This window comes from Triticum urartu, chromosome 4A, assembly GCF_056163025.1.
Source record: "Triticum urartu cultivar PI428250 chromosome 4A, HENAU_Tu73, whole genome shotgun sequence".
Classification (NCBI taxonomy): Eukaryota; Viridiplantae; Streptophyta; class Magnoliopsida; order Poales; family Poaceae; genus Triticum; species Triticum urartu.
The window spans coordinates 447,602,593-447,628,204 of NC_141876.1; the positions used below are offsets into that span (position 1 = coordinate 447,602,593).

A 25,612-nucleotide genomic window follows, 5' to 3' on the forward strand; every position below is an offset into this window, starting at 1 on the left:
TAGAGGATAAATGACTTGATGAGTTTATATCAGTGACCTTGAGGAATTAGCTGAGACTCTTTGGTGGATTATAAGGCTTTCATGTTGATAGATGAACTTGGTGGGATCATGTCAATAGAGAAGCATAGCTTCATTACTCCTGAGTAAATTGGATTTATAGGACGATTATGATCGCAAGCTGAAACTCCTGGAAGTATAAGGTTTTGACTTAGCCAAGGGGACATTCATAGAAGATAGTTGGCATTACGGTATTGACTTGGGGGAAACATATAGGAATTCTTGTTGGACATGAGATTTGGATTTAAGTAGGTGATCCTAGTAGAGTATAGATGCTAGGTAAGTCTGCATGGTTCGAAGTAAATTGGATTTAGATTAAAGGTCTCGATCATGATACCATGTTCTCGGTGGATGGTAAACTAAGAGATTGGATAAATTGTTGGAGTTGATTTAGGGATCTATATACGCCTGACCTTGGAGTTTACTTGACCATGATAATGGAAATTGGTGGAGTGACTATAGTAGGGGTAGCCCTTTCCAGCATTTGGGGATTGTATGTCATAAGAAGATCATGTGGGACACCATAGACATTGGATTGGTAGAATTAATGAATTATGTAGTTAATGGGCTTTTGGAGTTGGTTCATAAGAAGTAAACAAGATCTTGGAGTGGCATACGACATGTTTCCTTAGGGTAGAAATGCCTTAGACCTTAGAAGAGTAGGCTTAGCACTTGGATTGTCACGTTCAAGCTAGTAGCTTGTATGTTCTACCCATGGATTTTTAGGGGTAGACATACATATGAGTTTGGGGATTGTAGACATATATGATCCTATTAAACCTCCTCTCAGAAGTCCTGAGAATAATAATAGCATGAGTGATGATTGGAGCTGACCTACAAGAGTTGATGCTTTCGGTGGTATAAGGTTATTTGTTTAAAGGACTAGATAGGACAATTGGCATCTTAGGAACCGTGCTTAAGGATAAGGTGACGAACGTTCGCTCGCACACCAGAATCCCTGAAACCCTTAAGCCCTACCAAGCCACAACATGGTTGGGTCCTGACCTTGGGCCTTGAATCAGGGTCGAGAAGACCTTGGCCAATACTCAACCGTGACCACCACCAATGCCTCAGCCCACTCTACGTAACCCATATGCTTCATAGAGTACTTAGGCAAGTTAGTTATCATCTTTAATTGAGGACATGCGTGTCCACCCGAAGACGGAAGAAGAGCACGAGCAACACTTGAGGATGGTCCTAGACAAGCTTCGAGAGCACCAACTATACGCCAAGTTCAGCAAGTGCGAATTTTGGCTGCATGAGGTTGGATTCTTGGGTCATGTTTTGACCAAAGAAGGATTGTCGGTCGATCCCGCTAAGATTGAAGCCGTGACTGAATGGGAATCCCCCAGCAATGTGAAGGAAGTCAGGAGCTTCCTCGGACTCGCAGGATACTACCGCAAGTTCGTTGAAGGATTCTCAAGCATTGCCCGACCCATGACTCAGCTCTTGAAGAAGGACAAGAAGTTTGAATGGACGCCGAAGTGCGAAGAGAGCTTCCAGGAGCTGAAGAAGAGACTGACCACCGCCCCTGTGCTGGCCACACCAGATATACACAAGGAGTTTGCGATATATTGTGATGCGTCAAGAACCGGACTGGGAGGTGTCCTGATGCAAGAGGGCAGAGTCGTAGCTTACCTTTCAAGGCAACTACGGCCTCATGAAGAGAACTATGCTACTCATGACCTCGAGTTGGCAGCTGTAGTTCATGCCCTGAAAACATGGCGACATTACCTCCTAGGGAAGCGGTGTGAGATATACACGGATCACAAAAGTCTGAAGTATATTTTCACTCAGAAGGGATTGAACATGAGGCAAAGAAGATGGCTGGAGTTGATCAAGGATTATGACCTTAGTGTTCAATACCACCCTGGAAAGGCTAATGTGGTAGCAGATGCATTAAGCAGAAAGGCATGTTCCCTGAATTCTATGCTTAAGGACAGGCTACCCGCCTTGTATGTAGAACTTGAAAGCTTCGGGTTGGAACTGGTTGCACCAGGATTCTTGGCCAACCTCGAAGTTAGGCCTACCTTGATAGATGATGTTAAGGAAGCTCAGAAGGGACACGAAAGTATTGAAGGCATCAAGAGGAAGATCAAGGCAGGCAAGGCCCAGGATTCTCAAAGGATGAGCAAGGAATTGTGTGGTTTGGGAATCGCATTTGCGTACCCAACAAGATTGAGCTCAAGAATTTGATCTTGCAAGAAGCTCATGACACCCCGTATTCCATCCACCCCGAAGGAGCCAAGATGTATCAAGACCTAAAGGATAGATTCCGGTGGCATGGCATGAAGAGAGAGATAGCCACTTTCGTCGCTAAGTATGACATATGCCAAAGGGTCAAAGCTGAACATCAGTGACCCGCTGGATTGTTACAGCCTCTCAAGGTGCCTGAATGGAAATGGGATAAGGTCGGAATGGACTTCATCACTGGATTACCCAGGTCAAATAAGGGACATGACTCCATCTGGGTCATAGTCGACCATTTGACCAAAGTAGCCCATCTCATTCCTGTCAAAACGACTTACAAGGGAAACCAGCTAGCCAGCCTCTACATCAACAGAATCATAAGCCTTCATGGTGTTCCCAAGGAGATCGTGTCAGACCGAGGAACCCAGTTTACCTCAAGGTTCTGGAAGAAGTTCCAAGAGGCCATGGGGACCAAGTTGTCCTTCAGCACTGCTTTCCACCCACAGACCGGAGGTCAGATAGAACGAGTGAATCAGATACTCGAAGACATGCTTCGAGCCTATGTCTTAGCATATGGAGCTAGGTGGGAAGATTGCCTCCCTTTCGCCGAGTTCTCCTACAACAACAGTTATCAGTCAGACCTTCAGATGGCACCATTTGAGGTGTTAAACGGACGGAAGTGCCGCACACCCCTCCAATTGGTCAGAGACCGGAGAAGGACTAGTCTTTGGGTCCGATATCCTCCGTGAAGCAGAAGATCAAGTCCAACTTGTCAGAGAGCATTTGAAGACTGCCAAGTCAAGGAAGAAGAGCTACGCTGACTCACATTGTAGAGACATGAACTTCCGAGTTGGAGACCATGTCTATCTCCGGGTCACACCTCTCAAGGGAACCCAACGCTTCCATGTCAAAGGAAAGCTCGCCCCAAGATACATCGGCCCCTTCAAGATCACTGACCGACGAGGAGAAGTGGCTTACCAGTTGGATCTGCCACCTGAACTATCTGATGTGCACCACGTATTCCATGTGTCACAACTCCGGAAGTGTCTCCAGGTTCCAAACAAGCCTGATCTTTACAAGGACATCAATCACCAAGCCATTGACCTTCAGCCTGATTTGACTTACCGTGAGAGGCCCATCTGCATTTTGAATGAGGCTGAGCGACGCACTCGAAGCCGCACCATCAAGTACTTCAAGGTCCAGTGGAGCAACCACACTGAAGCAGAAGCAACATGAGGATTTGAAGACTACCCCAGATCCAAGTTTCTGTATCCCTTTCCGCGCCTAGTCTGGGAATCTCGGGGACGAGATTCTTGTAAGGGGGGTAGGCCTGTCACACCCTGATTTTCATGCCACAACACTTAAGCTAATAAATCATGATAAAATGTGGTTTGACAAAAACTTTTGAGTATTTTGGGCCTTGCCTTGATTGGATTTTGTCTGTTGTTTGCAAGTGCTCTAAAAATCAAATAAATCCTCCAACTCCTATACTTCACCTCCTTGCTCCAAACCCTCGAACCAATGATCATGCCATGTGTATAGGACATAAAAATAATTTGGCCAAATAGTATTTTCAAAAATTAGTTTTCCAAAAACCCCTGAATTGAGGTTTGTACTGCAAGTACTTAATTCAGGGCAGTAAAAATCTTTCCAAAAATATATTTGACTCCTATTAGATATAGGACACCCAGAAACCACAAAAATATAATTTTAAAAGTTATTTTCCTATTTTATTTAAAGGCTTTTTCTTTAGGCAAGAAATGGTCTTTAATAGGTTAAAATTATTTTAAAGCTTCAAAAATATTTGAGAAAAATCAGGGAAGCTCAGTGGACATATATTGTCCATATATATGAGTTTCAACACATGGTCATGGTCAAAATATTGACAAAACCCTCCAAAACTATTTTAGCTCATTTCAAATATTTGAAATATTTCTATAAGAAATATTTTCGAATAAATCCAGGAAAATTCTAGCAAGTCACATATTCATAATGTGATGATCTTGCAAAGTTTCATATCAATCAAAATAACTTTGGTTCACAAAAGTGCCACAAAACCCTCTTTGTCCAGATCCAAGTTTGAACAACTCTACATTGCCAAGTGTGTCCTTTTGATCTGAATTTTTGTGGACATGTTAAAATCCTCAAATGATGACACTACACCAAGTGGTGCATCAAGGAGAATGGATTTGCATAAGTAAATCTTGGAAAGTCCATTTCTGTTGATTTCTAGGATTTACAAAAGTTGCATTGGCAACTTTGCCCAAATGAACTCAATCTTGGTGGAACCTCTTATTTTCTCATGCCATTTGACCCTGTCGAGCCTCATGACAAGGGAAGTCCATTTTCTTGCCCAAACCTACATCAAACACCTTCTGGCAGAAACTTAAAATGCATGTTTTGTACATTTCCACAAATCTCCATGATCTCAACTTTTTCCCACAGCCTCATCTGGTCCTCCTCTAACCGCCGGCATCTTTCCCTGCCCGAGGAGCCATGATTAAGGGGGGGTAGTACCCCATTTTTCTTCTCTGGACAGCCACTTTTCCCTCCCTTTCTCATCTCTCTCCCACTCCTGGCAAGTTGCAGAGCATCCAAAGCCTCCCTCCCCATTGTTTACTCCCACCTGCAGCCACTAGACACAAGTGGACGCGCGAGTGCACGCGGAAAAGCCGCGGATGCCGGCCAAAGACGCGCTCTGGAGCGCGAGGCAGAGTAGGCGACCGTTGACGCCGCGTCCCCCGACCACCTTGAGCCTCCCTCTTGCGCCAGTCGAGGTGCCTCGACGTTCGCAACACGCCACCGTGCTGGCCCCCTCCTTTCCCCCTCTGTCTTGCCCATGCCGCGCGTGCCCAGAGCCGCCCGAGCCCGCCAATGCCGTGCGAGCTCGTGGCTCCACCCGGAGCTCTCCCCGCTCCTTCTCTCCCTTCCCCTGGCCGTAGACCATCTCTACAAACGCCGCGGACACGCACACGCCAACCCCCGTGACCCCTAGCAACGGCAATGACCTCGCCGGCGCACCGTCCACGGTGCACCTCGCCCCCTTCTACTTAAGGCCATCCCCGAGCCCCCTCTCTACTCCTTTGGCCTTCTCTCCCTCTCGTGCATCCCCTGGACCAACCCACTCCCTTCCTCGCGCCCTCCAACCTCGTCCATGGCCAAAGCCGAGCCACCGGCCTTCCCTCAAATTCCCGCAAATGAGGCCTCCTCCTTCCCTCCTTTCTCCACTAGACGACCCCCCTGACCACAACGGAACCCCTCACCACTTATCCCTCTGCTCCGCTGCCTTGTAGCACCAGTGCCGCCATCGTGGTCGGCCACGTCCGCCACGGACGGCGCTCTCCTTGACCAGGTCCTCCCCGGCATGCGTGCGACCAGTGGCTGGAAGCGCCTCTCTGCGCTGGTCACGCCGGTGGGCAGAACGTCGCCGGGGGCGCTGTGTAGCCCCGGAAATCACCGGCGGGAGCTGCTCCTACTCGTGGCCAGAGCGCGCGCGGGAGGAGGAAGACGACTAGCCGTTTGGCCCACACGTTAGCGACCCAGCGGGCGGGCCCGTCCGTTTAAGTGGAAACGGCTTCGGCCGGATCCGCCTCCCCTGCGCGAAGGCGCACCCCCGCAAAGCCGCCTTCGACGTTGCCCCTGTCGCCCGCGCGGCCGAGCAGCTGGGCCGGCCCATGGCTATCTCTCGCTGGTGCACAGGATAAGGGTAATGCCTTATATTTCTTTTTATTCTTTTCCAGTGAGTTTCTAAAATCCATAGTTCATTCATTCCCTGCCCAAATTCGATGATTCAAATTTCTACTAGTTCATAAATTCATTCTCTATCACAGGGTGCAATTTGCACATTTTTCCAGAAACATTTCCTTCACAAATGTTTATGAAATCTTACTTTTCCATTTCTGTCATAAACTTTAGAAAATCACAGAGGGCTCAAATTTGATCCAAATGCCATGATTCAAATTCATAGACGCTTCTAAGTTCATAACTTAGTTTATGGACATTTTTATTAATACTTTCTATACCACACAAAATAATGAGCCATTTCCTCATATTTGTCAACTTTGTAATTTCATAGGAAAATCATTTGAACTCCAAATCCAGTGAGACCAACTCCTAGATGATTCTAAAATCATGGTTTGTTAAATGGGTGCCTTTGCTCATTTTTCAAAAATATGTTTCTGCACACTTCTTGCAAACCCATAAACCCCTTGATTCCATCATATCAAAATGTTTAGAAATATCCACTGACCCAATTCCAATGAAACCACTCTGGTTATTTTTCGTATAACCAGAGATGTCCTAGAAAAGTCAAATTAATGTTTTTAGAGCACTTTTGTTTTCTGCCTTGTTGTGTTGCTCATTATGGTTGCTTTCAACGATAGTTGACGAAGTAGACGAAATGCTTGGAGTTGGACCAGAGATATTTGAAGACCTCGAAGACTTTGTTAAAACAGGCAAGTAGCCCTTTGACCATGCCTATGAAACCCTTTTTATGCATTTCATATAGCACTTTATTATTGTTGCATTGGAATCATGATGAGATGGTAGCCACTTTGGTGGGTTGCCTCCATTTCCTCCTTTTTGATACTTGCATTGTGCATGACCCTACCTTCTTATGAGGGTTATGCCGGTGGGAGTATATAGGATGCTAAAGTAGTTGCTACGTAAAAAGGGACGGGAATGTGCATAGTGATGGAGACAAGGTATTTTCAAAAGACTTTTCAAAACCCCGTCGGGTGCCACTTATGCCCGAGGGAGATAATGAGATGGGTAACCACTTGATGACGAAGTGGTATACCTGGTGTGTGTGTTGTTTTCAAAAGCGGATTAGATTTAAGATTTGTCGACTGTCCCAACCTTACATGCGCAACCACTCTACCCTTGTATGGGAAAGGGCATTATTGATTACCTAGGCCGATACTAGCTTGGAGCCCGCATTACTAGTGATGGGAGAGTAGTTGGCGCGCTCTCTCGGGACGGGGCCGTGCCAGGTAGGGCGGCCAAGAACATTTTTATGGGGCACCGGACACACCGTTGGTACCCCGTGCCAGTGGTATGTGATGAATATGGGAGCGAGGCTCCACCATTTTTAAAGTTGTGAAATGTTGGGCACGGGGGTTACTACCAATCGAGTGGACTCCATGTTAGTGTCGTCTAGGGAAAGATTGTGATCGGGTGCTTACCCCGGGTACTTGAGGTACCGCGGGTCATGGATGACACGGAAGCTCCCCGGATCTTGTGGGTAAAGTGTGCAACCTCTGTAGAGTGTAAAACTATTCGAATAGCCGTGTCCACGGTCAAGGACAGTTGGACGGTGCTGCTTAAACTACGTCCACATGTTTGCAAACCAGTGTGTGTGTGTGTGTGTTTGGATAAGTGGGAAGAGCTACTTGGGTCAAGTCAAGGGAGTTGACATGACTGAGTTGGGTTGATGCCCACTCTATTTATGTTGATATCTGTAACCTGCCCTCATGGTTACTTGAATTCTCCTTATGCATGTCTTACAAGTTGTTGAACATGTCATTGCACTCAAAACTAGCTTTCCGCAAAGATTTACCTATAGCATGCATTGTTGTACCTTGAACCAAAACATGGGTTGCTTGCGAGTACATTCAAAGTACTCATTGGCTTGCCACTGGTTATTTAATTGGCCAGGCATGGAAGAACAGGAGTTCAAAGAAGAGTTCTTTGAAGACAAACATGCGAACTAGGACGTTTCCCAGTCAGAATGCCTGTAGGGTTAAGGCAGATGGCATGGGTTCTACTTATCGACGAAGAATTTCCACTGCTTAAGTTTATTTGGTATTCAGCCCTTGGGCTTTATCTATGTAAGACTTGACCATAATGGTCAAAATTTGTGTAAGACGATATGTATGGATGTAAGACTCTTGTTATTCAGCTTCTGTGTGTTCAGTGAGCATTGATCTCTGGGATCACTGTACACGTGCATTCGGTGATCACGACTTATGAGTCGGGGTCCCCACACACATGCTCCAATGCATATAAATTGGTTGAAAAATCAAATATGTGTCATTGGGTGCATGCTTAGGTCCCATGCAAGAAATGGGAATGAATTTCAAACACCGGGGCACCGTTGATTGCCGGCAAAATATTGAGATGCCTGGTTTTTAAATTCTAGTTAATCCAAAACTCGTCCGGTGCGCAGGTTCACCGGGAAGCGTGCGAGAAGTTCAACGCATGATTTGTGCATCTCTTCAACGCAAATGGTTCAGTGAAGCAGTAAAGCAGTCGAAAATAAACCAAAAAATATATGTGCTGCCACATGCCCCGTGTGCCATGCGAGCAGGCGTCAGTTGACGGGATGCATGCGAGCAGTCCGCCATGCAGGCATATCAGGAGGCGTGTGTGCAAGTGTGTGTATTGACGGGGAGGCATGCGTGTAGTTATGTGAAATGATGGTAGGAATTGCATACGTCCGCCGCACAGGCTCACCAGGAGGCAAAACAACTTTTGACCGCAGCATGCCTCGCTCCCATTGGTCTGTATTAATTGCACGCCCGAGCCGCCAGCCATAATAGGCGGCCGCACCCCCGGTCCACAGTGGTCACCGACGTCTGGACTCCGGATTGTATGACAATGCCGACGAAGCGCACCATCGGAAGGAGTGGCGACGCTGGGACTGGTGAAGCACCCGCACAATGCGTCAAGCTGGCCATAGAGGTTTCCGTCGCTGCCGACGAGGTCTCGCGCGGGCAGCAGCATGACCTTGAATTCATCGGCACCGTCGTGCCCCCCAGCTGGAGCCGGAGGTCAACAACAACTCCGGCAACAACTGCGACTCTGACGGAAAACCGGTCAGTCACCTCCATATATGTTTGTGCCTTTTTTCTTCCTGGTCTCGAGAATTGATTTCGAATGTGCTACATGTTATGACATTTTTCTTTCATATTGGTATGTACATAGATGAGCCTCCGTCTAGCACTGCCGCTGGATGTAGATCTTGGACCCGGCTGGGCGGCCAGAAGCGCCCCCTGGAACTGAGGAACTAGTAGAATCTCCGACGGACCGCATCAGCGATCACCCGGTCGACATCCTTTGGAAGATCATCTCCGTTCTCCCCACGAAGGATGGCTGCCGCATGCTACCTCTTGAGCACTGTGTTGGATTTCCCCGAAGAGGAGAGGATGATGCAGCAAAGTAGCGTAAGTATTTCCCTCAGTTTTTGAGAACCAAGGTATCAATCCAGCAGGAGGCTACGCACGAGTCCCTCGTACCTACACAAAAACAATAGCTCAATGCAACCAACGCGCTTAGGGGTTGTCAATCCCTTCATGGTCACTTACGAAAGTGAGATCTGGTAGAGATGATAAATAATATTTTTGGTATTTTTGGTATAGAGATGCAAAGTAAAAAGTAAAAGGCAAAGTAAAAGCAAAGCAATAATAAAGTGATGGAGATTGATATGATGAGAAAGAGACCCGGGGGCCATAGGTTTCACTAGTGGCTTCTTTCAAGAGCATAAGTATTCTATGGTGGGTGAGCAAATTACTGTTGAGCAATTGACAGAATTGAGCATAGTTATGAGAATATCTAGGTATGATCATGTATATAGGCATCACGTCCGAGACAAGTAGACCGAAACGATTCTACATCTACTACTATTACTCCACTCATCGACCGCTATCCAGCATGCATCTAGAGTATTAAGTTAAAAACAGAGTAACGCCTTAATAAGATGACATGATGTAGAGGGATAGTTTCATGCAATATGATAAAAACCCCATCTTGTTATCCTCGATGGCAACGATACAATACATGCCTTGCTACACCTTCTATCACTGGGAAAGGACACCGCAAGATCGAACCCAAAGCTAAGCACTTCACCCATGGCAAGAACAACCAATCTAGTAGGCCAAACCAAACTGATAATTCGAAGAGACTTGCAAAGATAACCAATCATACATAAAAGAATTCAGAGAAGATTCAAATATTATTCATAGATAGACTTGATCATAAACCCACAATTCATCGGTCTCAACAAACACACCGCAAAAAGAAGATTACATCGAATAGATCTCCATGAGAGAGGGGGAGAACATTGTATTGATATCCAAAAAGAGAGAAGAAGCCATCTAGCTACTAACTATGGACCCGTAGGTCTAAAGTAAACTACTCACACTTCATCGGAGGGGCTTGGATGATGATGTAGAAGCCTTCCATGATCGATGCCCCCTCCGGCGGAGCTTCGAAACAGGCCCCAAGCTAGGATCTCGTGGATACAGAAAGTTGCGGTGGTAGAATTTGGTTTTTGGCTCCGTCTCTGATCGTTTGGGGGTACGTGGATATATATAGGAGGAACAAGTACGTCGGTGGAGCTTCGAGGGGCCCACGAGGCAGGGGGGCACGCCCTAGGGGGGGCCCTCCACCCTCGTGAGCGCCTCGTGACTTTCTTGACGGAGGGTCCAAGTCTCTTGGATCTTATATGATGAGAAAATTATGTTTCCTAAGGTTTCATTCCGTTTGGACTCCGTTTGATATTCCTTTTCTTCGAAACCCTAAAACAGGCAAAAAACAGCAATTCTGGGCTGGGCCTCCGATTAATAGGTTGGTCCCAAAAATAATATAAAAGTGGATAATAAAGCCCAATAATGTCCAAAACAGTAGATAATATAGCATGGAGCATTCAAAAATTATAGATACATTGGAGACGTATCAAGCATCCCCAAGCTTAATTCCTGCTCGTCCTCGAGTAGATAAATGATAAAAACAGAATTTTTGAGGCGGGGGTACTACTTGGCATAATTTCAATGTAAATCTTCTTAATTGTGGTATGAATATTCAGATTCAAAAGATTCAAGACAAACGTTCATGTTGACATAAAAATAAAAATACTTCAAGCATACTAATAAAGCAATTATGTCTTCTCAAAATAACATGGTCAAAGAAAGCTATCCCTACAAAATCATATAGTCTGGCTATGCTCTATCTTCACCACACAAAGTATTTAAATCTTGCAAAACCCCGATGACAAGCCAAGCAATTGTTTCATACTTTTGTCATTTTCAAAACTTTTTCGATCTTCACGCAATACATGAGCATGAGCCATGGATATAGCACTATATGTGGAATAGAATGGTGGTTGTGGAGAAGACAAAAAGGGAGAAGATAGTCTCACATCAACTAGGCGTATCAACGGGCTATGGAGATGCCCATCAATAGATATCAATGTGAGTGAGTAGGGATTTCCATGCAACAGATGCACTATAGCTATAAGTATATGAAAGCTCAACAAAAGAAACTAAGTGGGTGTGACTCCAACTCGCTTGCTCACGAAGACCTAGGGCAATTTGAGGAAGCCCATCATTGGAATATACAAGACAAGTTCTATAATGAAAAGTTCCCACTAGTATATGAAAGTGACAGAATGAGAGACTCTCTATCATGAAGATCATATCATGGTGCTACTTTGAAGCACAAGTGTGGTAAAAGGATAGTAACATTGTCCCTTCTCTCTTTTTCTCTCATTTTTTTATTGGGCCTTCTCTTTTTTTGGCCTCTTTTTTTATTATTTTTCGTCCGGAGTCTCATCCCAACATGTGGGGGAATCATAGTCTCCATCATCCTTTCCTCACTTGGGACAATGCTCTAAAAATGATGATCATCACACTTTTATTTGTCTTACAACTCAACAATTACAACTCGATACTTAGAACAAAATATGACTCTATATGAATGCCTCCGGCGGTGTACCGGGATATGCAATGAATCATGAGTTACATGTATGAAAGAATTATGAACGGTGGCTTTGCCACAAATACGATGTCAACTACATGATCATGCTAGCAATATGACAATGATGGAGCGTGTCATAATGAATGGAACGATGGAAAGTTGCATGGCAATATATCTCGGAATGGCTATGGAAATGCCATGATAGGTAGGTATGGTGGCTTTTTTGAGGAAGGTATTTGGTGGGTGTATGATATCGGCGAAAAGTGCGCGGTATTAGAGATGCTAGCAATGGTGGAAGGAAGGAAAGTGCTTATAATCCATGGACTCAACATTAGTCATAAAGAACTCATATACTTATTGCAAAAATCTACAAGTTATCAAAGCAAAGTATTATGTGCATGATCCTAGGGGGATAGATTGGTAGGAAAAGACCATCGCTCGTCTCCGACCGCCACTCATAAGGAAGACAATCAATAAATAAATCATGCTCTGACTTCATCACATAACGGTTCACCATACGTGCATGCTACGGGAATCACAAACTTGAACACAAGCATTTCTCAAATTCACAACGACTCAACTAGCATGACTCTAATATCACCATACTCATATCTCAAAACAATTATCAAGCATCAATTTTTTTCTTAGTATTCAACGCACTCAAAAGAAAGTTTTAAAAATCTTGAATACCAAGCATATTTATTATTAAGAAAATTACCATGCTATTAAGACTCTTAGAATAATCTAAGTGAAGCATGAGAGATCAATAGTTTCTATAAAACAAATCCACCACCGTGCTCTAAAAGATATAAGTGAAGCACTAGAGCAAAATTATATAACTCAAAAGATATAAGTGAAGCATATAGAGTATTCTATCAAATTACAAATTATGTATGGCTCCCTCAAAAGGTGTGTACAGCAAGGATGATTGTGGTAAACTAATAAGCAAAGACTCAAATCATAAAAGACGCTCCAAGCAAAACACATATCATGTGGTGAATAAAAATATAGCTCCAAGTAAAGTTACCGATAGAAGTAGACGAAAGAGGGGATTCCTTCCGGGGCATCCCCAGGCTTTGCCTTTTAAGTCTCCTTAGATTATCTTGGGGGTGCCATGGGCATCCCCAAGCTTAGTCTCTTGCCACTCCTTGTTCCATAATCCATCAAATCTTTACCCAAAACTTGAAAACTTCACAACACAAAACTTAAAGTAGAAATTCTCGTGAGCTCCGTTAGCGAAAGAAAACAAAAGAACACTTCAAGGTAGTGTAATGAACTCATTATTTATTTATATTGGTGTTATACCTACTGTATTCCAACTTCTCTATGGATTATAAACTATTTTACTAGCCATAGATTCATCAAAATAAGCAAACAACACACGAAAAACAGAATCTCTCAAAAACAGAACAGTCTGTAGTAATCTGTAGCTAGCGCAAGATCTGGAACCCCAAAAATTCTAAAATAAATTTATGGACGTGAGGAATTTATCTATTAATAATATTAAAAAATAATTAACTAAATATCACTCTCCAAATAAAAATGACAGCAGTTCTCGTGAGCGCTAAAGTTTCTGTTTTTTACAGCAAGTACAACAAGACTTTCCCCAAGTCTTCCCAACGGTTCTACTTGGCACAAACACTAATTAAACACAAAAAACACAACCAAAACAGAGGCTAAATAATTTATTTATTACTAAACAGGAGCAAAAATCAAGGAATAAAAATAAAATTGGGTTGCCTCCCAACAAGCGCTATCGTTTAACGCCCCTAGCTAGGCGTAACAAGCAAGAATAGATTTAGGTATTGCCATCTTTGGTAGGCAATCCATAAGTGGCTCTCATGATAGATTCATATGGTAATTTTATTTTCTTTCTAGGAAAGTGTTCCATGCCCTTTTTTAATGGAAATTGGAATCTAATATTCCCTTCCTTCATATCAATAATTGCACCAACCGTTCTAAGGAAAGGTCTACCGAGAATAATAGGGCAAGAAGGATTGCAATCTATATCAAGAACGATAAAATCTACGGGCACATAATTCCTATTTGAAACAATAATAACATCATTAATTCTTCCCATATGTTTATTAATAGTGGAATCCGCGAGATGCAAGTTTAGAGAGCAATCATCAAAATCACGGAAATCTAGCAAATCACACAAAGTTTTGGGAATAGTAGAGACACTAGCACCCAAATCATACAAAGCATAAAAATCATAATTTTTAATTCTATTTTTAATAGTAGGTTCGCACTCATCATAAAGTTTTCTAGGGATAGAAACTTCCAATTCAAGTTTTTCTTCATAAGATTGTATCAAGGCATCAACGATATGTTTAGTAAACGCTTTATTTTGACTATAAGCGTGAGGAGATTTTAGCACGGATTGCAATAAGGAAATACAATCAATTAAAGAGAAATTTTCATAATTAAATTCCTTGAAATCCATAATAGTGGGTTTAGCAACATCTAGGGTTTTAATTTCTTCAATCCCACTTTTATCAAATTTAGCATCAAGATCAACAAATTCTGAATTCTTAGAACGCCTTCTAGGTAAGGGTGGATCATATTCAGTACCATCATTATCAAGATTCATATTGCAAAACAAAGATTTAATAGGGGACACATCAATAACTTTTAGATCTTCATCATTATTTTCATAGGAAATAGAAGAACACGCTTTTATAAAGGCATCTTTCTTAGCACGCATCCTAGCGGTTCTTTCTTTGCACTCGTCAATGGAAATTCTCATGGCTTTGAGAGACTCATTGATATCATGCTTAGGTGGAATAGATCTAAGTTTCAAAGAATCAACATCAAGAGCAATTCTATCAACGTTCCTAGCCAAATCATCAATCTTAAGCAATTTTTCTTCAATCATAGCATTAAAATTCTTTTGCGAAGAAATAAATTATTTAATATTAGATTCAAAATCAGAGGGAATCTTATTATAATTTCCATAAGAATTGTTGTAGGAATTTCCATAATTATTAGAGGGATTACTAGGATAAGGCCTAGGATTGAAATTTCCTCTATACGCATTGTTAGCAAAATTGTTCCTACCAAAAAAATTCACATCCATAGATTCATTATTATTCTCAATCAAAGTAGACAAGGGCACATCATTAGGATCAGAAGAAACACTCTTATTAGCAAATAATTTCATAAGTTCATCCATCTTTCCACTCAAAACATTAATTTCTTCTATCGCATGCACCTTTTTATTAGTAGATCTTTCAGTATGCCATTGAGAATAATTAACGATTATATTATCTAGGAGTTTACTAGCTTCTCCTAAAGTGATTTCCATAAAAGTGCCTCCCACAGCCGAATCTAAAAGATTTCTAGAAGCAAAATTCAATCCGACATAAAATTTTTGTATAATCATCCACAAATTCAAACCATGAGTAGGGCAATTACGTATCATTAATTTCATTCTCTCCCAAGATTGTGCAACATGTTCATGATCAAGTTGCTTAAAATTCATAATATCGTTTCTAAGAGAGATGATCTTAGCGGGAGGAAAATACTTAGAGATAAAAGCATCTTTGCACTTGTTCCATGAATCAATACTATTTTTAGGCAAAGACGAAAACCAAGCTTTAACACGATCTCTAGCGAAAAAGGGAATAGCTTCAATTTAACAATATCATTATCGACATCTTTCTTCTTTTGCATGTCACACAAATCAACGAAGCTATTAAGATGGGTAGCGGCATCTTCACTAGGAAGTCCGGAGAACGGATCTTTCATGACAAGATTCAGCAAAGCAGTATTAATTTCACAAGATTCAACATCGGTAAGAGGAGCAATCAGAGTGCTAAGGAAATCATTGTGGTTGGTATTGGTGAAGTCACACAATTTAGTATTATCTTGAGCCATCACGACAAACAAGCAAACTAACACACAAGCAAACAAAAGGCAAACGGGCAAAAAGAGGCAAATAGAGAGGGAGAGGGAGGATAGATAGAGAGAGGGCGAATAAAATGGCAAGGGTGAATTGGGGGGAGAGGAAAACGAGAGGAAAATGGCAAATAATGTAATGCGGGAGATAACGATTGTGATGGGTACTTGGTATGTTGACTTTTGCGCAGACTCCCCGGCAACGGCACCAGAAATTCTTCTTGCTACCTCTTGAGCACTGCGTTGGATTTCCCCGAAGAGGAGAGGATGATGCAGCAAAGTAGTGTAAGTATTTCCCTCAGTTTTTGAGAACCAAGGTATCAATCCAATAGGAGGCTACGCACAAGTCCCTCGTACCTACACAAAAACAATAGCTCAACGCAACCAACGCGCTTAGGGGTTGTCAATCCCTTCACGGTCACTTACGAAAGTGAGATCTGATAGAGATGATAAATAATATTTTTGGTATTTTTGGTATATAGATGCAAAGTAAAAAAGTAAAAGGCAAAGTAAAAGCAAAGAAATAATAAAGTGATGGAGATTGATATGATGAGAAAGAGACCCGGGGGCCATAGGTTTCACTAGTGGCTTCTCTCAAGAGCATAAGTATTCTATGATGGGTGAACAAATTACTGTTGAGCAATTGACAGAATTGAGCATAGTTATGAGAATATCTAGGTATGATCATGTATATATGCATCACGTACGAGACAAGTAGACCGAAACGATTCTGCATCTACTACTATTACTCCACTCATCGACCGCTATCCAGCATGCATCTAGAGTATTAAGTTAAAAACAGAGTAACGCCTTAAGCAAGATGACATGATGTAGAGGGATAGTTGCATGCAATATGATAAAAAAACCCATCTTGTTATCCTCGACGGCAAAGATACAATACGTGCCTTGCTGCCCCTTCTGTCACTGGGAAAGGACACCGCAAGATCGAACCCAAAGCTAAGCACTTCTCCCATGGCAAGAACGACCAATCTAGTAGGCCAAACCAAACTGATAATTCGAAGAGACTTGAAAAGATAACCAATCATACAAAAAAGAATTCAGAGAAGATTCAAATATTATTCATAGATAGACTTGATCATAAACCCATAATTCATCGTTCTCAACAAACACACCGCAAAAAGAAGATTACATCGAATAGATCTCCACGAGAGAGGGGGAGAACATTGTATTGAGATCCAAAAAGAGAGAAGAAGCCATCTAGCTACTAACTATGGACCCGTAGGTCTGAAGTATACTACTCACACTTCATCGGAGGGGCTTGGATGATGATGTAGAAGCCCTCCGTGATCGATGCCCCCTCCGGCGGAGCTCCGGAACAGGCCCCAAAATGGGATCTCGTGGATACAGAAAGTTGCGGCGGTGGAATTAGGTTTTCGGCTCTGTCTCTGATTGTTTGGGGGTACGTGGATATATATAGGAGGAAGAAGTACGTCGGTGGAGCTTCGAGGGGCCCACGAGGCAGGGGGCGCGCCCTAGGGGGGCGCCCTCCACCCTCGTGACCGCCTCATGGCTTTCTTGACGGAGGGTCCAAGTCTCCTGGATCTTATCTGATGAGAAAATCACGTTTCCGAAGGTTTCATTCCGTTTGGACTCCATTTGATATTCCTTTTCTTCGAAACCCTAAAATAGGCAAAAAAAACAGCAATTCTGGGCTGGACCTCCGGTTAATAGGTTAGTCCCAAAAATAATATAAAAGTGAAGCCCAATAATGTCCAAAACAGTAGATAATATAGCATGGAGCAATCAAAAATTATAGATATGTTGGAGACGTATCACCGCACACAAGTCCTCGCATCTCTGTGGCGCACCGAGCCTCTTAATCTCGGCTGCCGTCGGCTATCTGTCGATGATGATTCTGAACTCCCCAAAGCTATCAGCTCCTCCCACGGGGGCTCCGTTCAACGCATCTGCATCTCGGCATGCTACCTGCTGGACATACCCTGTATGGTGGCCTCCTGGCTGACATCCCATCAATTCGATAAACTCCAGTAGCTTGAGTTCTACCATTACTATAGCGATAGGTTACCACCAATAGCTGCATTTGTGCCCTCACTACCGATGCCCATATCATGGTTTTCCTCCTCTCTTTGCACTGCCACCTTGACCCGGTGCCATCTAGCAGACAATCTGGTACAAATGCTTCGACTGTCACTGCTAAAAAACTTGCGCTTGTGTTGATTCATCTGTCAGAGGCCTCACTACACAGCATCATCCACTCCAGCTGCCCTGCACTGGAGCGTTTGGTGCTTGTTTTTGGAGCAGGAATCGATATCCCTTGTCTCAAAGTAAAGTCGCCTCACCTTGTAAGCATTCGAATTAGTTTTGAAGGACAGGAGCTCATCATCGAAGATGCCCATTCACTCCAAAGGTTGGTCCTTGATTGTTGTTATGAACCTAAGCAAATAAATGTGGTCTCTACGCCTAAATTGGAGACCCTGGGTGCAATTCGTGATCCGTTTAAATGGTTCGAGATGGTGTTTTCCTCCACACCTACTGAGGTACTATATATTATTCACGTACACTTTTGTAATTTGCATTTTTCATTTGTGCGCATAAGTTAAGTATCATCTTGGAGTACACTTTCCGTGCTAATATTATGTTCTGTGCTCAATGAAGTGCTTGTCCATCCTATCAGTGGTGGTGGATTCTGTCAAGACCTTATATATCAGTATGTGGTGTTTTGATCTCAACATCATTATTGCCTTGCTGCAATGCTTTCCATGTCTACAGAATTTGTATATAAAGGTGATGATTTCACGCACATTGAAAGCCCATATAATGTACTATAATTAATCGTTCAGCTATCACTCTTTCAACATAATCTTTTTTTAGACATTAACTGTTCTCAATCTTCATCTCTATTTAGGCAACAACACATGGAGAAAAAGGTATAACCAATCGATGGTTGATGAAGCACGGGGATTTTCTCAGGTCTCATGACATTCGTTTGAAGACAGTAACGCTGGAACGATATTCATCCAACAGTGCAAACACTAGCTTTGTCAGATTCTTTATGTTGAATGTGAGGGCACTATTGTCTGTGTGGATTAAGTTTTTTAACAAGAAATTACTCACGGCTGCAAGTGTTGAAGAGCATAAAAAGAAGTTTCAGGTGGACCTAAGGGCTTCTGATCGTGTTCGGCTTCTATTTACAACAGCATGTGGTCATCATGGAGCAGTAGAATTATTGTATTGGGATCTTGATTTTATGGATCATATTGATCCATTGGATTGTAACTGTCGAAAACTTTGGTTGAGTTAGCTGTCATTGTCCTATTCAATCTGGGTTATGTGTAAACCCGATGAACAATTAATCCTTGTGCTTTTGTACCTTTTGTAAGCTGGAGCTAGACATTGTTGCCCTTTTCCACTAGGGTTTGACCCACATTTTCTTTCATACTGGGCCAATGGCTTGCCATTTCTTTAATTAGGACATAAATATTATAAGCATTCACAATATAGGGAAAGAGCCCCACTCTCGCGAGATCCTTGAGATCTTTGTTCATTACAGAACCGCAAGTTCTTAGCGCCCACCAGCACCCACAAACTTATTTTCAGCCAGCACACCAAATGGGTTGTAATTCTTAATAAGAAAAGCTGCATGGTAGTGACAAATTTGGATTTGTCATTTTTTACCCATGATGAAAAAGCCTATCCCGGTTTTAAAATTACTGTAAATCCAAAACTCGCCTCAAAATTATAGAACTTGGCATGGTGTTATGACATAGCACCATCATGCTGTGGTAAAAAATTAGTCCAATTTGGGACAAGTTTTGGTACAAACTTCTTACAAACCGGAGCTTCTCTCAAAAAGGCTCATGGTTCTGAGAGGGACCTTGTCACCTATGTGTGTGAAACGACATACACTGTCTCTTCCTGCCTTGATTTATTTTACAGAGGCAACATGCATCTATAGTAGCATCGTCCTAAAAATATGAAATTATTCATAGTTTGTTTTGCCTTTTAATACATTATTTGAGTTTCCTAGGCATTTTGGAACATACTTTGGTGTGTGCAAAGGTCGTGAGTGTACTAGCCACATATGTAATTGGATGTTCAATCTGTTTATGGAATCAAGTCCTTATAAGTTATAAGTACATATGCTGTTGTTCTGTGTGCAATGACATCGCACACGGAGCATACTGGGGAACCCGTCGGTGATGATTTCATCAATCGCTGACAACTGTATACCACCAAGCGTTTACCCACAACACACATGACTTATTAGCAGCAATCGTGTGTGTTATTATCAGTCTTCGCACACATTTCTGATTACAGACCACTTTGCCGCGTATAACACACATCTTGTTATATTGAACCGTTTTTGTTCTCTTGGCTCAAAGCAAACAGTTTATCCGATTGAACCGCATGCCATATATTGCACACACCTTGATCTAGCTGACCGTTTCTTTTGTGTTGCCTAATCACAAACAGTTCATCCGAGTGAACTGTATGTTGTATATCACACACACCTTCATCTGGCTCCCGTTTGTAATATTCCTCATCATCACAAACAGTTAATTGAACTGAACCGTATGCCCTTCATCGCACACGCAACCAAAATCTGAACCTTGTTTGATGCATCCTTCATCACAAACATTGTGCACCTTTTTTGACGGTTTTTTACACCGCCGTATGTGATTATTGCATCGCACACAGTTTCGTCGAGGGGTCTCTGATCGCAGTGTCACGTTAGCAGCATCCTGTAGTAGTGGCCCATTGTTTCTACGGCTCGTAGGAAGCCCATGGTAACTACAGTAAATATGTAGCCCATGGTTATTGTGGCCTAGTTTTAAAAATAGGTTATTGCGGCCACTAGCAAACCGCGGAAAAAGAACTGCACTGACTACAAGAAAAAAATAAACAAGACAACAAGGAAATAAATAAGCAAGCAACTTATTCTAGGCTATCACAGCTATTACACATATTACATCCACTAGGCATCAAAATTCGCCACCATTGCAAATATAGGGAACAAAGCAGCATATCATATACACTGGTTGTCAAACTTGGCGACCAGTGCAAATAAACGCCGCATCAAAACAAGTCCAGAACTGAAACCACTTCAGAAGAGCTCAAGAAACAATATCCTGGGTACCCATAATGCTGCCAAGATGCTTAGCAAGCTTATTAACTTTCTCTTGTTTGGCGCTTATATCCTCCAGCACTTGCTGTTGCACTAGAAAGTATGCATCCGAATTCCGCAGGGACTTCCTCAGTCCTTCGGCTTCTTGCCACATCATAGCTGACTGATGCCTTTCAGCTTGTAGCTGAGACTAAAGAAGCTGAAGTGATTCAGGCAGCGAGGTCGAAGAGCTTTTGCTAGCGGTACTGGCTAGTAACTCAAACACTACATCAACGCAGGACTGTGGGGTTTTCTCACTATCTACAAGATCGTTTCTATCACCTTTCTTGGAGACCAACAGGGTTGTCTCACTATCTTGAACCTTATCTGCATTACTTTCTCTACCATTGCATAGTGGGGGTTCTCTTCTCCAATATTCTATTCGCATACTAGAAGAGAAACAAGCAGACACATCACACGTTTAGCATATAGTATACCAAACCCATTTTGGTAAACCGGTTCAGTAGTAAGGTGGACAGGATAACAGCATGAAAAAAACATATATCTATGTACTATGGTCACCGTATTGTCCATATCATTCTAGTTTATGTTGCCAAATCAAGATAGAGACACAGTTCAACTCATATATATTTAAGAAACAACAACATAGACAGAATATAAGTGTGAGAAACTACACAACATTGGAAACACTTGTAATGTGCATCACATGAGAACATAACTGTTTATACAACTGAAACTGAAATCAACATAGAGCAAGAAGTTAGAACATCAATCCAGTTAAAGAAATAGGTTTAAAACATACCTGTTGCGCCATTGGAGTTTCAATTGGATCCTTCAAATTCGAAAGTAGTTGGTATGAGTAAATACAGTGATGCAACAGCAAAGGAGTATGGACCATAGCTATGGAATCTAACCTGAGAACAGTTGCTCTTCTGCTTTAAACATGGAGTTTGGGTTCACTGTTGTGGTCTTCGTGCTTTGGGCACTGTAGTTGCTTTACAAACTACTCGTGTGGGGGCACTCTTTGGTGGACATGGTGCTTTGTCAACGAGAAGTGGGTTACAATCCGCTGGGGTTGGGGTTACATGGGTTGTAGCTGGTTCTCTATCCAACGGTGTAAGTGTGCAATCTGGAAGAGTGTCGATTATGTGTGGTGGGGCATGTTTGTGGGCCAGTACAACCATGGTTCTGTCTGCGTCGACGGGTAGCACTGTCTTTTGTGAAGAACAGGTTTTTTCTCCCATAGATACTGCCATCAACCCCTCCAATTCAAATGGCTGATAAACAAGAAAAGAAATTGAACGTACAGACATTGTATGATTGACAGATGTGGTAATTCACATATATGTTGTCTAACCAAACAGGACAACATGACACAATTTCACATATATGATGCCTAACTAAATAGGATAGCATGATATATGATGGATAACTTAACAGGATATAATGGCATAATTCAACATATGATGAGTATCTAAACAGGATGACATGACAAAACTATATGATGTCTTTCTAAAATAGGTTGGGATAAATTATTCACATAAATGTTGTCTAAGTATATAGGATGGCATGATACAATTGACATAATTGATTCATATACTAAGTAGCTGGCACTCGCATGTATGATCTCCAAAATAAGGAGATGGAATTCAATATTGTGCATATGATGTCTAAACTAAGCAATGCAAGACACCATATGCATGACATGAGAAATATAAACATTGCAACTTAGAGCATACATCTCAGGTGGGATATAGGACTATACCTAGACGCGAGCCAACTCGAGCTGGCTCGGGCCGAGCCTGCCCAAAGCTCGTCGTTCCTCGGGCCGAGTCGAGCCGAGCTCAATGCTCCGGCGAGCCTCAAAACAGAGCTCGGCCCGGGCTTTGCCCTAGCTCGGTGCAGCTTGGCAGGCTCGCCAAGCCTGGGTGCTCCAAGTCACTGCCATGTGGGCCACCACATGGGTGGTCACCGACGGGAGGCGAGGAAGATGATGGCCGCGCTCCTCGTGGACGTACGCGGGCACAGCGAAGAAGGTCCAGAGCACGGCCATGACGATGAGGGGAGCGAGCAAGTGGTGAGCAGGAAGAGAACGCCGACGAGGTGAAGGAGGAAGGGAGGACGAGCGGTGAGCCGGCGTCGGCATCCGGCATGCTGCTGGCGGCGGCGAGGAAACCCTACGGAGGCTGGTACAGCGTCTCTCTCTCGCTCTCTCTCTCTCTCTCTTTCTCGTATTGCGCGGGCGTGAAAATGTGCATAACTGGGCCAAGGCAGCGTGCTGGCTATGGGCTGCGTGAGACAGCGTGGTGGGCTGTTTGCTAACTTGCTAAGGGCTGCGCTGGGCTGCTCTGCCATCCGAGCTTTTGGCTCGGCTCAAGGTGAAAACGAGCCCGCTTGTGCAGCTCGGTTCGGGCTTTTTGTGTTGCGGGACGAGCCTGACTCGCTCCGAGCCGCCGCAAACTCGGGCCGAGCCCAAAAGCTTGAGATGAGCGTCCAGATATATATAGGACTGGTCATCTGTCTCTGAATCCTCTTCTGAGGAGCTCCCTGTAACCATCGAGATATATGCTTCAACAGGTACCATTGCCTACATTGAAGACCTTGTTTTCACTCCTCAGAGGTTACACGAAGCTCCCTGTAAGCATATATCTCGATGGTTACAAGGAGCTCCTCAAAGGAGGATTCAGAGACACATGACCAGTCCTATATCCCACCTGAGGTGTATGCTCTAAGTTGCAATGTTTATATTTCTCATGTCATGCATATGGTATCTTGCATTGCTTAGTTTAGACATCATATGCACAATATTGAATTCCATCTGCTTAGTTTAGATATCATATATGCGAGTGCCAGCTGCTTAGTATATGAATCAATTATTTCAATTATACCATGCCATCCCAACCTATGTTAGAAAGATATCATATAGTTTTGTCATGTCATCCTGTTTAGATACTCATCATATGTTGAATTATGCCATTATATCTTGTTAAGTTATCCATCGTATATCAGAAAATGTGTCATGCTATCCTATTTAGTTAGGCATCATATATGTGAAATTGTGTCATGCTGTCCTGTTTGGTTAGACAATATATATGTGAATTATGACATTTGTCTATCATACAATGTCTGTACGTTCAATTTCTTTTCTTATTTATCAGCCATTTGAATTGGAGGGGGTGATAGCAGTATCTAAGGGAGCAAAAACCTATTCTTCACCTTTCGCCAGTATTTTTTATAAATTCCAAAAATATTCTCCGTGAAGTTTGAGGTCATTCTGAGAACTTTTATTTCTGCACAAAAATAACACCATGGCAATTCTGTTGAAAACATCGTCAGTCCGGGTTAGTTCCATTCAAATCATGCAAGTTAGAGTCCAAAACAAGGTCAAAAGTGTTTGGAAAATTAGATACGATTGAGACGTATCAACTCCCCCGAGATTAAACCTTTGCTTGTCCTCAAGCAATTCAGTTGACAAACTGAAAGTGATAAAGAAAAGCTTTTACAAACTCTGTTTGATCTTGTTGTAAATACATAAATCCAGCATTCAAGTTTTCAGCAAAGATTATGAACTAACCATATTCACAATAACACTTAGGTCTCATGTTTAATCATATCAATAGCATAATCAACTAGCGAGCAATAACAATAAATCTCGGATGACAACACTTTCTCAAAACAATCATAATACAATATAACAAGATGGTATCTTGCCAGCCCTTTCTGAGACCGCAAAACATAAATGGAGAGCACCTTTGAAGTTCAAGGACTGACTAAACATTGTAATTCATGGTAAAAGAGATCTAGTCATAGTCATACTCAATGTAAACTAATAGTAATGCATGCAAATGATAGCGGTGCTCTCCAACTGGTGCTTTTTAATGAGAGGATGATGACTCAACATAAAAGTAAATAGATAGGCCCTTCCGAGAGGGAATCGGGGATTTGTAGAGGTGCCAGAGCTGGATTTTTGAAACAGAGATGAATAATATTTTGAGTGGTATACTTTCATTGTCAACATAACAACCGACAGATCTCGATATCTTCCATGCTACACACATTATAGGCTGTTCCCAAACAGAATGGTAAAGTTTATACTCCCCCACCACCAACAAACATCAATCCATGGCTTGTCCAAAACAACGGGTGCCTCCAACTAACAACAATCTTGGGGGAGTTTTGTTTGCAATTATTTTAATTTAAGCATGGGACTGGGCATCCTGGTTACCAGCCATTTTCTGATGAGTGAGGAGCGGAGTCCACTCCTCTTGAGAATAACCCGCCTAGCATGGAAGATATAGACAGCCCTAGTCGATACATGAGCTATTCGAGCATACAAAACATAATTTCATTTGAAGGTTTAGAGTTTGGCACATACAAATTTCCTTGGAATGGCAGGTAGATACCGCATATAGGAAGGTATGGTGGACTCATATGGTATAACTTTTGGGGTTTATGGAAGTGGATGCACAAGCAGTATTCACGCTTAGTACAAGTGAAGGCTAGAAAGAGACTGGGAAGCGACCAGCTAGAGAGTGACAACAGTCATGAACATGCATTAAAATTAATCAACACTGAGTGCAAGCATGAGTAGGATATAATTCACCATTAACATAAATATTGTGGAGCCTATGTTGATTTTGTTTCAACTACATAAGTGAACATGTG

General features: G+C 42.7%; 1 protein-coding gene across 1 annotated transcript; it reads left to right on the plus strand.

Annotated features, from left to right (window-relative positions):
- The first annotated feature begins 3,084 nt into the window (after positions 1-3,084).
- LOC147976127 (uncharacterized) lies at positions 3,085-3,483 on the plus strand. Its single transcript, XM_087520742.1, has one exon. It carries the CDS (start codon positions 3,085-3,087, stop codon positions 3,481-3,483), a length of 399 nt encoding a protein of 132 aa, XP_087376868.1.
- Positions 3,484-25,612: the final 22,129 nt, after the last annotated feature.